We start from the raw sequence: 23443 nt of genomic DNA, 5'->3' as shown, positions 1-23443 counted from the left end.
GGTACGAATAGCATCAACCAACACTTGAGAGTCACTTTCAAACTGGACGCTTTCAAATCCTCTACTCTTAGCTTCATTCATAGCTTGCAATAGTGCCCATGCTTCACCCTCCTCTGTTGATAAAGTCAGTAGGTAACATTTTTAATTGGAAGAGTCTTGTAGGTAACATACTTATCTGATCTAAGGTGCATTTGAATTCATGCTTCTTACATGAGGTTCGTATGACCTACAAAAACTTCAAGTTAAGCTTTGCTAATCCTTCAGATACAAATATTGATGTTCCTAGGAACCATGCGATTATTCATGTAGTGTTGAAATGATGGTCACTTTGTAGGATAATAACACAAACTAAATTATATTATTTTATTCTTTATTATTGGGGACTCGGGAGAAACAACGGGGAAAATGTTCTAAGACTACAAAAGAGGAAGACACCACATCTCAACTCAAAACCTTAAGGGTCCGTTTGATTTTATGGAAAAAAAGTGAGAGGAAAGAAAATTACGAAAATCGATGAATGAACTTAGACAGCTACAAAACTAGAAGGGGAACCCGCAAAGACCATGGTCCCCCTAAACTTTTCCTTTTTTTTTTTTTTATACTAGTATGTTGTTATACTATTAGTTCAATTTCACTTTTGATCCCCTTCATTTTATTAAACATATGCAAATGGTCCCTCTTTATTAATCCAACATTTTGGGCTCTATTATAAATTTGTTGTAAATTTGATCTGAGCGGATGTTTCCCCCTAAAGTTAAATATTTTTTGCTAAAAAGCGTGTCTTATTACCCCAATATTGAATTTAATAACAAAATATATATTTTGAGACTAAAATTCACATTTTTTTACACAAAACTCACAATTTTTATGGCAAAAAACATGAGTTGAGACAAAATTATTATAAACGTAAAAATGGAGGGGCCAAAAAATTCAACTTAAAAAAAATTGCCCATAAAATAAAGATTTTCAATATTAACTTTCGATGTATTTTACAATCTCCCGTGTATGTTATGATTTTAAAATGTAATTTTTTTTGTTATAAAATTGTACTTTCAAATTCGGTCTCCCCTAAACATAAATCCTGGCTTCGTCCCTGAACTTAGATTAAAAGTTAGTCCAAATTCATTAATCAGTTTCCGTAATTTTCTCTTCTCCCGTTTTCTTTCCATCATACCAAACATACCCTAAGGTATTAGGATAATATGTTACCTCTCTTATTTTTTTAAGTTGCAATAACACTCAATATGAATAGAATATTAACATGTGAGATAAAGTTATGAGACCCAATTATGAGTCTTTAGAGATGTAGCATTAATGTAAAAAATGTGTGAGTTGCTTCAAAAAAGATGCGACGACTCACAAAATGCATTTATGATGGTTGCACTATTAGAAACATCGAATACATTTATTTATCGTCAAATAAAAAGTTTAATGTTCATACATTTTCGGTATAAAATAAAATAATTTTACATATCCAAATAAAAATTCAAAAACTAGGAAACTATAGTCCTTGGCGCCTCCTTTCATTTTTCCATTCCCACAGTATATACAGTCACCATGGTCTTCTTCAGTTCCCGGAGTTTCATGTTTTCTTCGTGACGCCGAAAATGGCAGACCGGCAACAAAGTGGCCGAATCAGCGCATATTTCAGCGCCTCAAAGCCACTCCTTCCTCAAAAAAGGGCTTACGATTCCTCCACCTCTTCCCCGTACCAGTAACTTCTCTTTCTCTTCTATTTCCTTAATATATTTATTCATTTTATCGTATACATCATTTTCTGTTTAATTAGGGTTTCAAATTTCAAAATCACGAATGAAATTAACCAATGTAATACACTCGCAATTGTTAGCATGCAAGTTAAATTAATTTCGTTATTGAAAACTTTTATAATCTCAGATCTATTTTTGTTTGTAGAATTAAGGGTTTACGTGATGTTGATGGTGCTGCGGGTAGGGTTCGAGTTGGGAAGAGAGTTCCTCTTGCAGATGTTCCGTTGAATAGGGTTTATTCGTCTGGGAATGGCGGTGATGCATCTTTTGATGCAATTCGATGTAGTTCAAGTGCAAGGACTGTGGTTGGTTATGGTGTTAGTGCTGCGAAGGAAAATCTGTGTCAATTGGATTTTGAAACTCCGAGGAAAGAATCTGGAGGATTTAAATCCGAACCACTTGATTACTTTTCTGGAAGTGGTCTATTCGATGATGATTTTGATGACTCTATTTTGGAACAAATTGATATTATTTGTGAGGAGAAATCTGCAGGGAAAGTAGCTGGGCAGGAGGGGTTAGATCGTAGTTGTCAGGAGAACGTTTCAAGCGAGGGCGGTGTAGTTGGTGATGTTGATCTGGGTTTGGGAACTAGTGTTTTTTCTCAGGGTATAGAAAATGATGATTTTGATGAGTCAATTTTGGAACAGATTGATATTCTTTGTGAGCAGAAATCCGCGGAGAAAGCAGCTGGGCAGGGGTTAGATAATAGTTGCCAGGAGAAAGTTTCGAGTGAGAGCGGTGTAGTTGGTAATGTTGATCCAAGTTTGGGAACTATTGTTGTTTCTGAGGTTATAGGAAATGGCGACATGTTTAGTTCTGGAATTGCTCTGGATCATAAAGAAGAACATGTGGATAGTGATACTACTGGGAAAAGTTTACTGAGTGGAACCATGCCCGAGGAATATTTGAAATACTTGGAATCCCTAAATGAAAGGCAAAGAGAAGCAGCGTGCACTGATGTTTCCACCCCTTTAATGATTGTAGCTGGTCCAGGAAGTGGAAAGGTTTTCTTAAACTCTGCTCTTTTCAACATTTTATTTTGCCTTTTAGTATTGGAACTGAATTGTTATTTTTTTATTTATAATACCAGACATCAACAATGGTTGGGCGAGTTTTGGTGCTGCTTAATGAGGTAGCCCATTTTCTTGTCCCTCCTTTTCTTTATTTCCGAGTTGATTTGTTTTGAGCTTATGTATTTATATTTTTTTTGCTCAACGTTTTGTGCATGTTTTCAATTGTCTGCTAACTGTGTGCAGGGCATTAGTCCCTTAAACATTCTTGCAATGACATTTACATCAGCAGCAGCTACTGAAATGAGAAAACGTATTGGAGCCATAACTGGGAAGGAAATGGCCAAAGAACTTACAATCAGCACTTTTCATTCATTTTGCTTGCAACTTTGTCGTTCACATGCAGAAAAGTTAGTTACTCTGAATTTGCTGGAGATTTTTTCTTTAACTTTGTCATTAGTTGCAGCTTATAAGTTCCAACTTGTGTGCTTCTCTGTGTTGTGTTTACTACTCCAGTTAATTTTCTTGTTATTTAAATGCTAATTTTATCATTTGCCATGATTCATAATCCACTAGTCTCAAACCGATAACCCATTTAAATTATTGCTATTGCTATGTGGGAAATATTTTGTTAATTTGTTCCTCTTTAATAGTTGAATTGAATCTGCTAAGGATAAGTTAGCAGAAATAAGACAGGTTAAGTACATTTTATATGTTTAACTTTAAGAAGAATAAATTCCATTTAATAATTTTTTTTTTATCAAGTATAACTGCATTATTCAGCATTGAAAGAATGAATGAACTGTACTTTGTATTTCTTTAAACATACAGTGCAGTACACACTTTCCTTGATCATACAAGCAATATTGGTTTTGACACTGTAATACTGCTAAACTGTTTAGCTTATCAGTTCATTCAACCATATGTATTGAGGCACATCTTAGCTTTTGGGTTGGGCCTAATTCAACCCTTACAAAACCGGCATGTAAGGTGAGAGTTGTGCGTACTTATAAACACATTTTCATGCCTTATCTCATCCATTGTGAGACTCATAACACACCCGGAACTGAACATTTGGAGTGTGACTCGAGTGGTCTGATAGCAGGTTGCCCAATGGATTTTGGATAGTCTCTGATACAATCTTAGAATTTGGGTTGAGTTAGACCCAACTCGAAATTCTACGATTACAAATAATCTATAAGCTTTAATATGTTTGGATGAGCATGGAATGGGTTATGCAGTTATACTTGTCTTTTACCCAGCCCAAAATTCCTTGTATCTGTTGCATAAATGGAGACTTGGAAGAGGAAGAGACGTGCTTAAAGATGCCGCCAATCCTTTCCTACCAAACACTTATGTACTTGCATAAACCATATAAGCATATACCGCCACAAAATCTGGTTTGAGATGTGGAGGTTAATACTGGGAAGCTGCTTAGAAACCGAAAGGAAACTGTGTTAGAGAAAGGAGGAAAAGAAATACATGAACAGTATACAAGATCCAGCATATAAGACAAATCAATAATCCAAAATGTAATGAAAAGTAATACGCCGCTTCTGGTTTTAAGACTTACTGCCAAGTACATGACCACAATAGACAAATATATCATGACTAGATCTAAGCTATCTATCTGTTACACTTGCACCTAGAGCTGTCAAAAAGGGCTGGGCTATCGGGCCGGCCCATTAGCCCTATCCTTTTACATGGGCTGGGCTTCATAAAAAGGGGGTCGGACCTTATCGGGCTGGACCTTATCGGGCCGGGTTTTTCATGGCCGACCCACAAGCTTTTGGGCCGGCCCCTTAAAGAATTTAAAAAATTACTTAAAAAAATTCTATAATTACTTAAACAAATAGGAATCTTTTTATGCATATATTGATATATAATTTTTTTAATTATTTTTGTTGTTTTATTGTTATTATTTGTGTTTTGTTCCTATCTATAATCTGTTTTATTCCTATTTTTAAGCATATCATTTTTTTTTTTGTGAAATTACAACGAAGGATATAAAACTTTGGAATATGGTTGCTTGAAAAACTTCTTTTTATTATTGACACTTATGTTGCAGGTTAGGCCGTACATCTGAATTCTTAATATATGGACAGTGGCAACAGCGAAATGCAATTATTGAGGCCACCCGATTATTAGAAAATGAAACAAATAAACATAAAAATGGTGAATTGTTGATTGGAGAAGCGTCCGATAGTCTAAGGACCCCTAAACAGTTCAAGGATAAGGCAAAGAAATGGCAAAATTTTGTGACTCAGGTGTGTGATTCTTTTTTAAGAGAAACTCATTCTAAACTTCCTTTTAAAATAATAAACTGACGCTTAATTTATGAAATCTACATTAGCCTCTATCAATTGCTATGCAATTTTATGATTATGTTAAAAATCAAATTGTTATATTTACAAAGAAGTTTAATTTTTATAGAAGTGATGGTTTATTTTATACTAGAAATATCTTGCAACTACAGTTTGTATCACTGTATCAGGTCATTTTGTGCTCTAATTAAGGAATCACTATTGTGATTGCAACCATAATTAATACTTTGAGTGTAAACAATAAATGTACCATTGTTAGGTTTGTCTCAGGCACGTAATTCCAGTGCATTCCTCTAATTTCTTGTTTGTACTCTGTCTATGAAGTGTCAGCTCAATGATAAGAGCTTAGAATTATAACTTCAAGCAACAAAGTCCAAATCCCCTCAAGGACAGTTGTAAAATGACTGTTAGTGCCACTTTATTCAATAATAATTTCCCCTCCTCAAATTTATTATTATTATTATTTTTTATTTTTATGTTTAATTTTGGGCCTAAATGGTCCGGTTTAGTTTTTTCTGAAAAAGATTCAGGCTTTTAAAATTTGGAATAGTATGGTTACTGGTGTGGTTAGGGATAACCAGACTTGTTTAACACCCCTAGAGTTAGCAATGTATAGGAGGTCAAATTTGGGGATTCCATGATACCATAAGTTGTATCATTGCATGGTTTAGGTATCATGGATCCATCTTACAAAGAGATAGGGTAGAGGCTAGGCCCAAGAGGATGAAATGAAAAAGTGCTTTACTTATAACCTGTGCTTGCAAATTTACTATCAAACTCGAAATGAAATTTTACAGGACAACTACAAAACAAAGAATGATCTATATCACTGAATGTTCGACGATAACGTTCCAAAAAGAGTTTCTTTTCAAAAACGAGCCAACAAGAACAAACAGTGAGCTTAGCCGAGATGCTAATATTGTGGTTTATGAGTGGACTACAAAAACAAAATAAGATTAGGAAGAATCATATTTGGGAGAAACTACAAGCAGCACCTAGTTAGAAGTTGACATAGAGTTTCCAAAGGTGGTTTGGTTGATTAGAAGGTAGTTTGGTTAGTGGAGGAAGAGGATCAATGAAGAGAACTTCAGGAAAGCCCATAAATTAAGCCATCTAAATGGTATTTTGTATAGAGCACAACGATGTAGTTTGATTCTAATAGTTGGTTCACCAAATGCCGTAATGCTTGATTATTGTTGTAGGCAATGCATGTGCGTAGGCTTTGGTGATTGTCGTCTTTTGTGTGCGCAATGCAGATAAATATGAGATGATATTGAGTTGAATTTTTACTTTGCCATGCTTACTTAGATCTTTGAATGATTTTCTGACATGAATAATAACCAAAACTACTTCATTTCTGCATGTTTCTTTGACTAATTATAAATATGCTGCATTTACATTTACCAATGAACAATTTATTTGGATTTATCTACTAGTAGAAACATTTTTTGGAGTATTTTAGAGAGCTTATAAAATAGCTTATGACATGTCTATAAGCCGTTTTCAATTTATTTCAGTAAGGCTAGTCAATGGATAGTTGATGAAAACAATTTACAACCTATATTGAAATTAGTATATATAATCAATTATCATGCAGGAATTTACACTAAACTGTATTTTTGACCAGTTCAGTATTTACATAATGCAACCTGTCTTGTATCTACACAGAATTTGTAGAACGGCTCTAAATATGTAAAAAAAAAAGTCTTTGTGATGTTATGAAACTTGATAGTTCTTTACCTGAGATAATTTGTCCTTCACTCCTTCTTCCTCCTAGGTGCTGGAATGTTGAGCGGCTTGCATCTAAATTATTTATCAGGATAAAATTTAAAAATTGTGCATTTCTTAATGCGTATAATCTATATTACTCTTTCAGTTGTCGCTTGTAAAAGTTCATAGAGAATTCACAACAGATTCTTTCTTTGTGAATATTCTGTTTTCATTGATAAGGAGTAGTGATGGTTATATCATTATATAGTAAGGCTAATTCTGCACACATGTCCAGGTTAGCTGTAACTAACTCCAATCCTGTGCACGTTGTGTGCAGGTTAACCATAACTAATCTATAGCTGTCAATGACAGCTGGCACAATTAACTGTCCTAATATACTTCTCTTATATTGGTTATATTTGCTTAAAATGGCTTGTTCAATTCCTCCTTATATTTCTTTATGCTGTATTTAAATTTTAGCGCTTAGTCATACTCAATAATCACACGATAACTGTACACCATTTCAGGCCAAAGCGTCAGGAAGAACTTCTGCAGAATTTCGTGAAATGGGCAATGAAATAGGAGTAAGCTGCTACAGAGTTTTCCATACGTGTGTGCACACACAGACACACATCCCTGTTCTGATTTTTATCTCTGATTCCGTGCTCTGGATTGTAATCAGGCGGAAATTCTTGACAATTACAGTAACATATTAAAATCTTGTAATGCTCTGGATTATCATGACTTGATCAGCTGTTCTGTGAAGCTGCTCACTGATTTTCCTGAAGGTAAACTTTTTATGAAATGTTAAATATAAAATTTACTACAATCTATTCATTTGTTACAGTTTGTTGTGCCAACTTTTGTTTGTTCAAACTATTTCAAAGTTTTCAGAGAAAGTCAGGATTCATGGAAAGCTGTTGTCATAGATGAGTTTCAAGATACCAGTGCCATGCAATACAAGCTTCTAAGGATTCTTGCATCCCATCATAAAATAACAATTATTGGTGATGATGACCAGGTTTTAAAATTTCTTCTTACATTCCTAATGTATGAGATGTCTGGTTAGATATCTGTATTGTTTTCTCTCTGAATTTAAAAGGTCATCCTAGTTATTGGTCTAATGTCTTATTTTCCTTACAGTCCATTTTCAGTTTCAATGGAGCCGACATTTCTGGATTTATTTCCTTTCGTAAAGATTTTCCAAACTACAAAGAGGTTTCTCTTGTCCTTCACCGATTCTGATTTTTACGATACATGCTTCATTCTTTTTTGGTTGTGCCTTACTCACAGTCATATTAAATGTCTTCATTTGGACATCACTTACTGTTTTGGTTCAGGTCAGGCTTAACAAAAACTATCGGTCCACACGTTACATTGTCGAGGCTGCATCTTCTCTTATTCAAAATAATGCCAAGCGATGTCAGTTGAAGAATGTTCTTACTGATAACTCTTCTGGGTCGAAGGTACATTCATATTGCAGTGTGGTGTTTTGAAAAGTAAGCCGTGCTTTATTGTAATTTTCCTTATTATATACAATGATATTTTGCAATGATTTATAGATAGTTTTGAAGGAGTGTCACAATGAGGATGCACAATGTTCATTTATTGTTGACAAAATCTTAGAAATTTCATCTAATCATTCAGCAGATAACTGTTCCTATGGGAACATTGCAATTCTATACCGTAGACGGGTGATTTTCTTGATACTATAAATAACTATTATAAAGATGTACAAAGCAATTACTCCATATCTAACTGGTCTTTGCTACTTCCTTAATCCGTTTTCAGGTATCAGGGAAAGCCTTCCAAATGGCTTTTCGGGATAGGAAAATACCTTTTAATATTCACGGTGTGGCATTTTACAGAAAAAAGGTATTGGTTTCCGTAATTAAGATAAAAGGTGTTTATTCTAGGAATTTTAATTGACTAATTGATTGACTCTTTGCAAGTGTACAAATGTTGTCAATTAGTAATAAAAAGATATCGATCGACAGGGATTGTGTTGTTCAATCAAGATGATTATGTCTATAAACATAGTAAACTTAAAACACATGTTTGGGGGTTTGTTTGAGTAATTGTTTGGTAAGAAAACGGTTTAAGTAATAGTGATAAAAGAGTGAGGTTGGATCGTCGAAACTCCCTAAACTATAGCAATCGCATGCAATCAATCATATCATAATGAACCACTCAAGTGTCACAACTAGATCAACAATATGATGAATCTCAATCTCTTGATAAATCCACCCTATCCTTTACCGATACTTCTCCAATCTCTTGGATGGAAGCTACCGGTAACGGAGTAATTAAAAGTGCGTTGATCTTATGTTACACTCTGTTTCAATCTCTTGACCGGAAACACTCAAGTGCTCAATGAATTCATGTCGGATTTTTACTACATTGGTCGCTAAGATGCTAACTATTATAAACACTGATATTCCATTTCAAGATATGGGTCAATGAAAGTGACGGAAAGAGAAAAAATGGGTGTGTTATATAGAAAATGTAAGACAAGGTTTCTTCCCCTCTGAATTTATAAATCAAAGTGAAAAAGATAGCACAAATAATAAAGCTACGTAGGTAATGTAATGTGTTCAATTGTGTTGTATTGGATTTGTCTTGGAACTAAGTGTTAAGTTTAGGATAATATTTGGGCTGGAACCCACATATCACTCTATCAATTCCAATGGGCAAGAATAATATGATTGAACTTAAAGAATATTTCATCAACGCTTTCCGTTTCTCTTATATTTCAACACTTGATACATGTGTAAGTTGTCCGTTGACCTTAACAAAATTTGACGGAGATATCTGTTAGTTTCTTATTGTAGTTCACAAGCTCTTGAATGTTTTATGTTTATAATCATACAACCATCTGATCTACAATTGCTTGTATCTATACCTTTGCGTACATGCCATAGGTTCTTACCTTGTCCCTTCTTATAATAGGTAGTCAAAAGTATCATCGCTATGCTTCAAACAGCACTGCCTGGTTGTAACGATGACTCATATATTAGAGTCTTCAAGGCTTTACTTCCTTTCGAGAAGGATATGAAAAAAAGGGTACAAGTTTTATAATGATTTTCAGTTTGGACATGCACAAGTGAACATATAGCCATGGTGGCCTCCTATTTTGGTTTTAAGTTATCCTTTTAGCATTCATGTTTTATATTAGTGCTTGTTTCTGCAGGTAATTGACCATATCAGCAAAATTTCAACTACTAGAAAATGCAGTTTCTTATCAGCTGCCTGTGACATCTTTACTGCAAAGATTTCTGGTACTTTTAAAAGGTGGTAAACATATTTGCCCTTGAAAGTTTTATCATGTTATATAAAAATGTGTTTGAAATATTTTATTAGTATTGAAACCACACTTCGACCAACGATATAGGCACAATATTCTGGATATGCTGTTTAAGATTCTCAATAAGTAGCTCGGTGTTACAGACCCTCACCCAAGTCATAACTTACTGCAATTTAATTTCATGATTATAAGTAACAACAATTCTTTTTTTTTTCTTGGAAAAGATAGATGTTGGTCTTTTTTCCTTATAATTTGGGACAAAAAAAGTGGGTTTTTCCCCTTATAATTTGGAATGGAGGAAGTATACCTCTGTAATGTGTAATCTAAGTATGATAATCCGAATATAGATTTTACTCCCTCTATATGTATACCTTAATCCTGCAATTCCTCATTTCCTCCATGTTTCTTTACCGAAGAGATACATCACTCAAAACAGCTGCAGTCGTGCACAGATTATTTGGAAAGACATCTTTAGTACTATTCATTGTTTAGATTCATGTGGTTTCTGCTCGGAGTTTGAATGTATCTAGTTTTATATTTTGACTTATTATTATTAATTCATGCATTTTTTTGTTAACCTGTGGCTTGGTTGGCTTATTATGTCCCCATCTGAAGAATGCCTGTGAAGCCATTTTATATACACATCTTCTCTTTATTCTTGTTCTGCTTTTTGTAGTATTATAATTAATTGATATTCTGACTTTCATCACTCATGTATCATAGGAGCGACCTTACCCACGGAAGGAAGGTTTTAGCGACACTAGATATCATATCAAAACTTGTTCACAGGGTAAATGCTCTCTGTACACTTTGCTGATCTAATTTATGTTTTAAGATAATGGTTATTGCATCTGTGTTTATTGGTGAGGAAGTATATCATGGTGAGGTGACATCTGTCCTTCCAACTTTTTCATATATGCGGGAAACATTGAATGAGAGGAATGAGTGTTCAATATGATGAGAGGGGATAGGTGCAAATATTTGCCATTGGATTTTACATTATAAAGAGGAGGTGCTTTTGTTGACAATGTTGTGGAATGTTTCTAGTGCTTTATGTCTGATTGGAGATTTTTTTAGAATCTTCATGACAATGTTTTATTGTTGCTGTTTTTTTTTTTACAATGGAGCCGAGGATCGAGCCAACAACTTCTAGCATACCACCCAAATCCCTCACCGCTAGACCAAACCTAGTGGCTTGTTTTATTGATTGGAGATTTTTTTTTTTGAAATCTTCATGACAATGTTTTATTGTTGCTGTTATTATGGGATAAAGTTGTCTTGTAACTCTTGTTGGCTCATTGGATAATTTGTGGTGATTGACATTTTTTCCTTTTAAACACGAACTCTCTTGTATATATGTAGTTGTTGGAGAGAGGCTTCATTGTTAGTAGTGAATTCAAATGGTGATATTTTTAAAATAGGTTAAGGAAACATAGTTGAAGGCATTAGAATAGAATTTATGGTTTTACTAAACAGTTGGTTTCTAATTAATATCAATGGCATCTATCGGTCCATATAGCTAATCTTTTTGTTTTTTTGGTGAATATCCATATCGCTGATTTACTAGTCAGATTATTGTTATTCTACCTTCCTTTTCTCATAGTTGTTGGTTTTCTTTTAAACTTCATAAGAGTAGATGCTTTATCCCCGGATTTGGATCTCCTTCGGTTTTTGAATCATAAATTATGATTCTATGATAGAAAAAATCAATTTTTGTAATACAATGACTTGTTTTATTTGACTCTAGGGTCCCACTAGTTAATTTTAAATAATTATTTGTCTCAAAAACATAGTCATCGCTTTTGTTTTTTTGTTTCCCATAGGTTCCCTCCACTGGAGGTCTGTTCAAGCCTTGTCCGACTAAATTTGGGCACCTCTCCCAACAGGGTTCAGACCTTGGTTCGCCACGTTGTGGCAGTCTAACCCTTTCCGCTAGACCCAAGTCACCCAACCCCCTCTGGGCATAGTTATATCGCTTAATTTAAAGTGTTTAATAGAGATTCACCGACAATGTAAAAAAGTTTATAGAATCGTGCAATCATATATCTCAACATCTAAATGTTTGTTGAAATATTTTAGAAAGTAATATAGCAAAGTGACACTATGCTGAAATATGATTTTATGACTGTAAAACTTTTATATTGCAGGTGTATATCCTTTAAATTTTTTTTATTCTTATATTTCTTTTCCTTAATAGTATGTGCCCTAAATGAAATGCAACATGACATACTTTTAGTCATAACCATTTCTGTAATATTCAAGGCTTATGATTGACTTCCTTCAAATCTTCCAATAAACACTGTTCTCACTAGAAAAAGCATGCCATATTTATTTATGACAGGAAAAGTCAATTTCAGCTATCATAACTTCTGTGGCGAACATGATACCTGAGGTTTGTCTAACCTCTCACTTGGATTTTGACTCTAAACAACTACTGTATTTACTCATAGGTTATCATTTTTTCTTATAATTATATGATCGACTTAATTGCATTATTTGAACATATTTTTGTTCAGTTTTAAATTGTATATTTATATTTCATAGCTCTACGAAACACTCTTGAGAATATATATATATATATATATATATATATATATATATATATATATATATATATATATATATATATATATATATATATATATATATCCATCAGTTATATAAATGTTTTATTGCATGATCCAGCAATATTGTGCTTAGATGAATATGGAGATAAAAAAATTAAGTTTTTAAATACAAATTTCATAAATTGTAAAATAAACATATTATTTTCTAAAATTGTTCCATATAAATAATGTCATGATATATTTAGTTTTACATGGCTTGAACTTTGAATTTTAGAAGTACCTTCTTGAGCAACGGGCAACTGTTGATGTTGATGGAGGGACATTGTTGAATGAAGACTATGACATCAGATCTGTAAGTTTTTGATGCAAGATAAAACTAAAGTTGCTATTAGCCATTGTTTTGCGTCGCAAAAAATTGACTTATATATACTGCACCTGCAGTAGTAATTTTTAGTTGTTTGTGTGTATGTGCTTTTGTAATACTCAGCCCTTTTATAATGTAAAAATTTATTAAAACCCCAGTATTTAGCGCACAAGGAATACCAAATATTAGCAAACAAAATACAGATATGAACCCCAGTCATTTTTTCCCCGGAGGATAACAAAAGATCCACCTAATCCAAGCGATGAATCTCACGTCTAACTATTATACAAATCAGCAATCCCTAAACATTCCACCTAGTGTAGCGTTTAACCAACTCCATGATTTCAACTTTACAACCTCTAGGATCATGTCCATCCGGAACAACAGACAAAAGTACCAATTGGTCACGAGACCACCAAATAGCCCGAACAAGCGCAGACCAAATATTTTGCCATGCGTCCCTAACATCTGTCATCTGTGTTACAAGATGACAATCCGGAAATTGTAAAAGAAGAAAAGAAAAAGGTTTTTAAACAGTCATTATGCAAAGCTGAAGTGATTCGCAACTATTGTAGACATGCAGACATAACCCCCACACCTGGGCAAAAACTGGACATTCAAAGAACAAGTGGACAAATGACTAAATTGCTGCATGAAACCTCACACACCTCCATTCTATCCTAATAAAGACAACAAACTTCCATTCACAAGATTGTCTTTTGTGGGCACTCTGTTCTACTACGTCAAACAAAACATGATACCTTCAGTGGAAGCAACTTGTTCCAAATTTTACAAAAGAAAGTATTTGTTTTCTGGAGTAATGAGCCTACCAACACCAAATAAGTTGAGCCCACCAAATATTCACCAAAAGAAAGTATTTGTACTATCATGCATCCACGTCCACCTATCCCTGACCCCTTCTTTCATGTCCACCTTTTCAATTAATTTAAAATACCAAGTTCCACTTAAATAGATCCCTTCTCCACGACCAAACCCATAACCATTTCCCCGACTACCACTCCACCTTCTCTACTGATGCATTGGGAAAATGCAAAGCTAAAAGCAGTGCATAAGATCTTGAAACCATGGAAGCACCATCAACCCAATGGTGATACCAAAATGACGCATCCCTCCCGCCATCCTTAATCTCTCAATTATACCCTTCGGTGCCTTAAAAAATGAAAAAAACCGTAAACAGAGAAGGCACTCAAAACAGATTTCAGTCAAACTAGCCAGGCCCCAAAAGATAAACAGATTTCAGTACCCGTGATTTGACTTTCAACGCAACTGGCTATCAAGTTGACTTTGTACGAGGATCTGCACCAAGCGGCAGACCAAGATATTTCAAAGGAAAGCACTGGACTTTACAATGCAATATACTTGCTGCTTTATTCATCCACCTTGGTGCCACATTTACACCCAACAACTTGCTCTTGAAACAAATGATCTTTAACTGAGGAACCACCTCAAACAATTGCATAAGACATTTAATTGCCCAAACATCGTGTCTGATTTTTGACAAACAAGCAATGTGTCATACAGATTGTAAGTGAGAGATTTGGAACTCCGGATCTTCTGCTCTATATCCATAAAACAGACCCACTTCTGCACCGTTTTTTATCATCACATATAACCCTTCGACCACAATGAGGAATCGAAAAGATGATAATGGGTCTCCTTGCCCCAATCCTCGTGCAATGCTAAATTCTTTAGTTGGACTACCATTTTCCAGTGCTGAAATTCATTAAGATACTAGACAATCCATTAACTCCATGTTTCCGAAAATCCCATGTTATTCAACTTTCAATCAAGATAAATCAAGTTGCAGAACCATAATCTGTTTTGAAATCAACCTTGAACATCAACAACTCCCGACCTGCTTTTTTGGTGTGGTGTCATCTACTGCCTTCTGGAATAAATTTTGTGCAATATGCATCAAGGGTAAAGTGGGACACCCCTCACCTTACAAGCTAGTTTTGTAAGGATGAGTTAAACCCAATGTAAAAACCTAATATGGTATCGGAGCCTATTGATTTGGCCACCACCATGATTAGAGTTTATAAAGAATGATACTCCTCGCCATACAAGTCAGTTTTGTAGGATGAGTTGGGCGCAATATAAAAACCTAATAAAGAGCATTAGATGTTTGGCATAAGATGTTCCAAAAATATAATTATAATTTTAACTGTATGTCTTTTGATTTTCATATCATTTCATTTTTACCTAGAATTTTTTCATCCAAAACTCGAATTACACTTCTACTCAGGTTCTTCAGTACCTGTTGGATGATGTCTCTGAGTTTCTCTCTACCAAATCCATTGAGGTAAGAGGGGAAAAGGAAATGTTAGAAGATAAAGGCTGCATTTTTGCGCTAAAAGCATTCATTGATTATTTATTTGAGCGTGAGAAAGAAAATTTTCGTGCTCGGAGACAGGACAATCAAAATTCCGTGACATTGACTACCATTCATCAGGTAACTATCCTGCTTGATTAGTATTTAATGGAGTTCAGCTCGAAAACTTGGTTATTATTTAATAGAGTTAAGCTCAATATTAATGCAAATTCATACTCATTTGACCTGTAGGCAAAAGGCTTAGAGTGGGACTTTGTCTTCATAGTTAAGGTATGTGACAATATTTAGAACATTCTTTTTGTCTAACTCAGAAGCAAGTTAGTGAATATTTGATTTGTGATGTTTTTGAAACACATGCTCAGATGTATATACTTATTTATTATTCATGTTGTCCTTGGACAATTATATGGCCAATAATTAGAGTATGTTTGGTTGGGGGTCATAATTTCTTGGTTTGTTCAAAGTTATTATGAAAACAAGTATTTGCCTTGACTTCTGTTTTGTATATTAAATAGGCAAATGACTCCGAGATCCCTCTATTACATGATTTCAAAGGTGTTGTGAAGGACACCGCACCCATAGTTGAGGTGCGTTATTATTCTTCTATAATTTATTCATATGTTCATTTTTTGTCTTGTAGTTTGTTATATATTGGTTACTGGTTATGATTCTTTCTTATGATTATATAAGGAGGAAAGACGTTTACTATATGTTGCAATGACTCGTGCTCGGCAAAAGCTTTTTATTCTCTATGTCATGATGGACTCAAATTGGCAGGTTTGTCCAGCATAACTTTCAGTTGCTTTAATAGTTGTTATATTTTGCTAACTTTGTGTGTCTCTAGATGCTTCAACCTTCCCGATTTCTGAAAGAAATCCCTCATCATCTTCTAGAGTTTCAGGTACGTCATATTTCCTTTTCATAAACAATTGTGACTATCTCATTATTGAATAGAAGTCAATGTGAATTCCTTATCCTTTCTGTTGAAGTAGTATATGTTCCCTTCAATTATCTCTTAATTTTATATGTACATACGTGGATTTTACATTTGTCAACAATATGAACTATATAGAATTGTTTCTTTTTTATAAGGAAGTTGGATTTAAAACTTTGCATTAGTTGCAAAGTTATACTGTGTCAGTGTCACCACCCAACATAGAATATTGGTTATGGATGTGAGAGTTGAGAGAAAAATAAGTAAAAGCAGTCAAGTTAACAGTACTCTCGGTGTAAAGTGATGGCTTTTCATACGTTGTTTCGAAACAAAGTAAATACTTCTGTGTCTATGATATTACTGATTTACAGCTTTCGAGTGTTGTTTCGAAAAGGGCGGACCCACTCTGCTTGATTGGTTGTCCCAAAATTTCTCTCAGGCTGATGTTCGTTCTAACTGTCTAGCAATTATCTCCGACTTCTCCAGCATCCCTTAGTAACTGAGTTGCCTTTTCAACCTTTTTTTTTTCTTTTCAATTTGCGGAAAAATGCATTGTTTTCTTGTAACAAACTTTAGCTGGAGGAGAGTGTTATGGTATATGAAATTTCTTAAAATATCTGTGATACTCCCTCCATCTTTTTTATAAACACCCATTTGCATATTTCACATATATTAAGAAAAGTTGGTAGTGATTGTCAAAACAAAAAAAAAAAAAAAGAGAGAGAGAAAAGTTGGTAGTGTAATTAATTTGTACATTGTGTTACTATTACCAAATTACCCTTATGTATTCAATATTGACTTTTCATATTCCAAGCCAAATTAGTAGTATGGATTAAAGTATATTTAGTGACAACTTTTTTTCCTCAAATGGTGCTTATAATTAGGGACGGAGTCATCGAGGGAGTATTATGTTTGAATATCTTAGTTTACCTTGTAGGACTAGTTTCTAATCTTAGAGTATCTTAGATTATCTCTTAGGATTAGCTTACGATCAAGAGTCTGTATTCGTCTAAACAGGTGATAGTGTTTAGTCATTTTTATCAAGTTAGTATCAAATTTAATATACCATATTACAGATAATAATATTTCTTCTTATTTTATATAAGACCCATAACTTCAACATCAATGTTTACAAGTTGAGTCAGTGAATTGTATATGCTTGTGTAGGGTGACATAAATATGCAAGAGCTACAAATAAAGCGAGAAGCTCATCAAAAGGAAGCTACCGGTTGTACCACTGATTTGTTGATAAAAAAGCAACAATCTGAGGCTGATTTGGTCCCTGTGCCAAATGAATTGCTCAACAGTCATTTTACCGAGGCTTCTGATGAGCTTGCAGAATTCGCAGAGGCAAACAATGGCAATGATTTCATAAGAAGGTTTTGCCTTTTATTTTATCAATTACATTACTATAATGAGTTAATGATCTCAGCTATGATTTTTGAAAAATTGATTTTAATCATTATATATTTGTTATTTTGCAGATTCAATGTAGAAGACAGATCTGTTGTTTCCCATATATTCCATAAATGGGCAAAAAAGAAAGCATTTCAAGATCCAAAGAGGTTGCTAGATAAGGTGACTCTATAGTTGTAGTGGGATTATCTCTGTCTGTGTGTGTGTGTAGGTATTTACTTGATCATTTCTAGCCAAGTAATAGATTCTAAGGCCCCAAGCAATTAGCTGACAACTATTACCCAACATGTGAATCCCGTTTCCTGGCAAATGTCCCCTTTAATCAGATTGGATTCACTTCCTATGTCCATAACTATTTTGGGGACATGGGTTTAGGCTTGTGAGAAAATACTGGTAAGGCCTTCCTTCCTGGCTCAGGCAGCAGCCTGAACTGTATCTACAATTCTATCATATTCCGGGAAATGGTATGAGACTTGCAAGTTCAGATATTGATAATTTTATAACTATTCTCTGGTGGACATACTTATGCATAACTATTATATATTTTTAAATAATTAAGGATTATGAGTTATTATTAAAATGAAAAATGTGTTGCAAATTTGTTCTGGTGAAATGTATTTTTTATAAAAAAAGTTATCCAAACTTCTTAGCAAATAAACTTCTCTTGGTCAATGTTTTCAATGTCTATGTAAAGTTGTGTAATCTCCATAAACTCAAATTGTAAGCTTGACCTAGACTTGTATGAGTTTAATTGGTGCAAAATAATGTTTAGAACATTTATTTTAGTATCTAAACACAATTTACAATGTGCATAGTTATAGTTAATTTTCAATATTATAGTTTGGCACTTGACCAGAAACACAGAGACAGTGAGACTCATGTGGGTTTTCTTATTGTTGGGAATTACAAACTAATTGAATTGATCAAGTCCCTTATAATTGATTTTGTGTAAATATTTAGTGCTTGAAATTCTGTGCAGCTCTCTAAGTTATTATTATAAAGTATAAATAATTTTCTTATGGTCTATCTTGAATATAGATAGTGGGAATTGTTAATGAAGCATTTCATAGATATTATGCATGAATATTATTAAATTTGCTTGTTTGAAACTAATTTTTTCCTATTGGATGTTCAGGTTGGTTTTGTAATTGATGAACGCCTTAGACAGAAGAAGAACAAACACAAGGTCTGTGTTATCATATCTCTCTGGAATATTTATATTTATTTCACATTAACAAATTCTACTTCTCAGTGATGCGGAATGGTTGTAATGGATACATTTGTGTATTCTTTGTCATTATTAATAGTGAAGTGAATGGGCAATATTATTGTTTGGTTGTGTTGAGTATTTCCAATATATAAAGTGTTGAGAAAATATCATTATTATTTCACCCACATTAGATTATGCTTTAGATATGCAATCCTAAATGTGGTGGATATGTTGCGATTCCCACATTGATTAGAGATATCACCTTAGTAGTGCTTATAAGACTTGGCTAGTCATCACCTTACAAACCGATTTCGTAGGGATGAGTTAGACCCTAAGCCCAAATTTTAGGTTTGTATCAGAGCCTATCCTAAATTTGTTAATGGGCCAAAATATATCTAGTCCTAGACGTGAGGGCATAATTTTTCTTAACAAACAGTTGCCTTTACTGACACCAGTCTGTCAAATATTATTTCCACTACTTCTCTAGATATATTAACTTCATCTCTGTGAATGTATGGTAATTGATCATTATCATTTCAAATGCCTTATTTGTAATTGCAATTTCAGGATTTATTGAATTCTTTAAAGTCCTGCTTAACCTGTGATGAAGCAATGCCGTATGCTGAATATGTAAGTGTCTACACTTGTTGCTAAATCCAAATGTGGTTTCATTTTTGAGGTAAGGAGATCTTTAGAGAAATGGAACTTCTGTCACATCCTGTTGAAATTTGTCCTTGTAGGTTTTGAGATGGGAGCAAATTCCTGCGGATAAACGTGCTCATCTTATGAGGGAAAAACAGGTTAGCTGCGCTTTATCTGTTCACTAGATATCATTTAGAATTTTATGAGATCTGTTAGAATATTATTAGCATTCTTACTGTTTTATCTATCTCATGATGTGATAGTAATCTTATCTTGTACTAGTAATGCTAAACTAGTACATGACTGATATTATTAGTAGTATAAATTGGTGTGTATAATTTGTTCATAAACATCTCATATCATTCACTCTGTTTTCTTTTCTTTCTATTTGAACCTGAATATTTTACAGACATCAACAATGATTTGCACAAACATATATGCTAGAGGAAGTAATAAATCCCTGAATTTCGGCATAAATCAATTAGCCTTGGCTATCTTGACATTGGAGCATGGACAAATGCAGGTGGAATAAGAAAGATCTCAATGATCCTTAACTATAAAATTCCAATAAGAGGAAACAATGATAACCAAAAGATGGAATGATGGCTTGAAGTATTATTACAATGAATATTTTTAGTGTACAACTGTCAGACCAGTGATGTTGTATAGGACAGAGTGTTGGCCGGTAAAGAACCAACACGAGAATGAAATAAATGTAGCAGAAATGAGGGTGATGCATTGGATGTGTGGTAAGACTAGACAAGATAGGATTAGAGATGACAACATTGTTGAGAGAGTTGGGATAGCACCTACTGTAGAAAAGGTGGTAGAAACTTGGATTAGGTGTTTGGCAAATCATTATAAGAGAATTAAGAATGGAGGGTAAGCATAGTAAATCAAATGGAGGGTAGACAAATCACTAGAGGCAGAGGAAGACCAGGATAACTATAAGAGAATTAAGAACAATCTAGAGATTAATGAGTTGGATAGATATATGATATATGCTACTAGAACATTATGGGTTTGATCCATGTAGCCGACTCCACTAAGTGGGATAAGGCTTGGTTGTTGTTGCTGAAATCCTATAATTTCAAAATGGTATCCAAGTGCTACCATCGACCCTGGTCTAATTCTGTCACTGTTTCTCATTTATCTAGTTCCTTATTATGGAGTTACTTTGTTAAGCTTACATCTTCTCATTTTCACGTTATGGAAAATTTCAAACCCGCTGGCCGCTGCTCCTTAGCGGAATTGGTACTAGTTGTATTTCGACTATTTAGTATATCTGAATATGTTATAAAATATCTTATAATCCCTCTCTCACACTGAGTGACATTGTTTATTCCAAACATATTAAGGAAACTATAAATGAAAGAGAGAGAATAATAACTTTACCAAATTAACCTTATTAAGTATTGATGTGTTCACTGTGATACCATAAATGCAAAGTGGAAGTCTTTGTGAGACAAAGGGAGTAATATATTTAGTGTTTTAGAGTATCTTTGTTTATCTTGTAAGAACAATTTCTAATCTTAGAGTATCTTAGTTTATATCTTAAGATTAGTTTCCATATTACTTAATTATTATCATGATTGTTTCATGATTTTCCTATATATTTAGAATTAGGAGTCTTGTGTCCCTATAAATAAGGTACAGTGTTCAGTCTTTTGTATCGAATTTATATCATGTTAGAATCAAGTCATTATTAACCACATTACTTATTTCAATGATCTAGGTAATTTTTCTTCTCCTTTGAACCCACAATTTTAACAATATTAGTAGGTGATAGTGGTTTGTAACACAATTTCTAAACTGTTCAAAACGTTTGTATCGTGTTTCCAGCTCTAAGGTGTTTACACAAACTTTGGTTTGTGGGTTTATATGTAAACATAGCCTGCCATGAGTTTTCCATGTTATTCTGATAATGAAGTTGAGACTTGAAAATATGTTTTACCCTTTTCAGGAACACTTCATGAAATTAAAGATTGAGAATGCAATGGGTTCGGCAACACCAACTGACAAGCAGGTAAAAATTCACGGTGAATGGACTTGTTAGCCCTTTCATATTTAATATTTTTTATGCATTATTTTCTTGAGGTGTATATGTTTAATGATTTTTTTTTTTTGTACATAATGAAAATCTATTACTAATATTACTATTATTACTAATATATTAAAATTGATTACTACCAAATTTACTAATTTATCCTTAGTAGTTTTAACCACGTTTCAAGTTTTGTATCCTTCATTGTAATTTCACTAAAACAAATATGAAAAAAAATATAAAAAGAATATAAGATAAAAACAATAAAAAATATGATACGCTTAAAACTAGAAATAAAACACATTATAGATAGGAACAAAAAGAACAATAATCTACATGCTTAAAAATAGGAATAAAAAAATTATAGACAAAATAAGATGACTACCAAATTTAAAAATAGTAATATAGAAATATAAACGTAAACAATATTTTTGAAAAAAAAAACATAAACAATATTTTTCATAAAAAAAATAAATAATATTACTACCAAATTTACTAATGCTAACTATTAATAATAATATAATAAAGTTATTATAAAAAATATAATAAAATTAATTACTATCAACTTTATTAAAGTATCCGAAATATTCATGATAAAATTTCTAATTTTTTTATTAAAAAATATACATGGGACCATTATTTGTCACTGATACATAAAAAATTGGATAAAAATTGGATAATTTATTCAATTAATAAGTTTTATAAGAAATAACGCAATACATTCACTTATATTTTATAAATGTTATATAACAAATTTTTAAATATTTTATTCTAAATTGTGTAAAAAAAAAATGAGATTTTATTTTAAATAAATTTTTACCTTAATATAATGACAAACTTAAATATTAAATAAAAATTGATAGACATCGCACGGGTCTTTTAACTAGTTAAATATAAAGTTACACAACTGAATCACCACTTCAAGTCTTTAAAATTGCTTTATACTTTCATGCCATGATGAGTTTCAAATATTTTATTAATATCCTATCTTTTTTGTTTGTAATTAGCACATATAACCTACTGGTCCTGAGTATATCTTGCAAAAAAATATTTATTGATTTTGTAACGGTAAAGTTTTATCATCACGATTGCGTGTCTTAATTTCTGTAATATTTATCATTTGTGTTATTCTCATGTATATATTCATATAATTGTACAAAAATTATTTTAAATGGTTTTTTCTTTGTTTTGAAAATCAAATGGATTTTAAGATCCAATTTAGACAGCTTTTGCATTGGATAAACCAATAAATTGTTTTTGACTTATTACAGATCTCCTATTTGAAGAAACTGGGGTGCACCATGATCCCTACATCTCGACTCCATGCATCTCATCTCATTGAGCAATACAAAGCATTGTAATAAATTATGATCTTTGATCATCTATTAAGGTTAAATTTTGCCTACTTCTATGTTATGGAACAATTATTATTATTATTATTATTATTATTATTATTATTATTATTATTATTATTATTATTATTATTATTATTATTATTATTATTATTATTATTATTATCGTTGTTGTTAATTATTATTGTTAATTATAAAAAATAAACTATTCTTTATATTGTGTAAATGTATTCTGTTAAAACTCAATTTGTTGCTTAATGTATCAAGTACTTTTTTTTGACAAATAATGTATCAAGTACTTAAACTTTGGCTATAATTTCAAATGATTTAATAAGTCTTTTGAATGAAAATATGTTCTTTTTTTTTTGGTATCATGTAAGTTCACACCATCGTTCAGTCTAATTCTTTTCTGGAATACTTGCAATATGCAATAAAACATACAAT

General features: G+C 32.9%; 1 protein-coding gene across 3 annotated transcripts; it reads left to right on the top strand.

The window, feature by feature from the left end:
- Nucleotides 1-1460: 1460 nt before the first annotated feature.
- Nucleotides 1461-23140, top strand: LOC123902511 (ATP-dependent DNA helicase SRS2-like protein At4g25120). Of its 3 annotated transcripts, none has more exons than XM_045952268.1 (30): nt 1461-1714; nt 1915-2773; nt 2860-2901; nt 3026-3189; nt 4848-5046; nt 7341-7397; nt 7496-7601; nt 7701-7834; nt 7957-8031; nt 8154-8279; nt 8376-8507; nt 8605-8688; nt 9763-9876; nt 10004-10104; nt 10841-10907; nt 12459-12509; nt 12962-13036; nt 15315-15521; nt 15633-15671; nt 15917-15988; nt 16092-16178; nt 16246-16302; nt 17503-17714; nt 17820-17913; nt 18887-18937; nt 19529-19591; nt 19702-19761; nt 20013-20126; nt 21567-21629; nt 22919-23140. In XM_045952268.1, exons 1-30 carry the CDS (start codon nt 1608-1610, stop codon nt 23006-23008), a joined length of 3702 nt encoding a protein of 1233 aa, XP_045808224.1. In that variant the 5' UTR covers nt 1461-1607; the 3' UTR covers nt 23009-23140. The 3 variants fall into 3 exon arrangements, with proteins under 3 accessions (XP_045808224.1, XP_045808223.1, XP_045808225.1); XM_045952267.1 differs by having other exon boundaries at nt 12959-13036; XM_045952269.1 differs by lacking the exon at nt 20013-20126 and having other exon boundaries at nt 12959-13036.
- The last annotated feature ends 303 nt before the right edge of the window (nt 23141-23443 follow it).

This window comes from Trifolium pratense, linkage group LG1, assembly GCF_020283565.1.
Source record: "Trifolium pratense cultivar HEN17-A07 linkage group LG1, ARS_RC_1.1, whole genome shotgun sequence".
In the NCBI taxonomy this organism is placed as follows: domain Eukaryota; kingdom Viridiplantae; phylum Streptophyta; class Magnoliopsida; order Fabales; family Fabaceae; genus Trifolium; species Trifolium pratense.
This window is presented reverse-complemented; position numbering and strand designations above follow the sequence as displayed.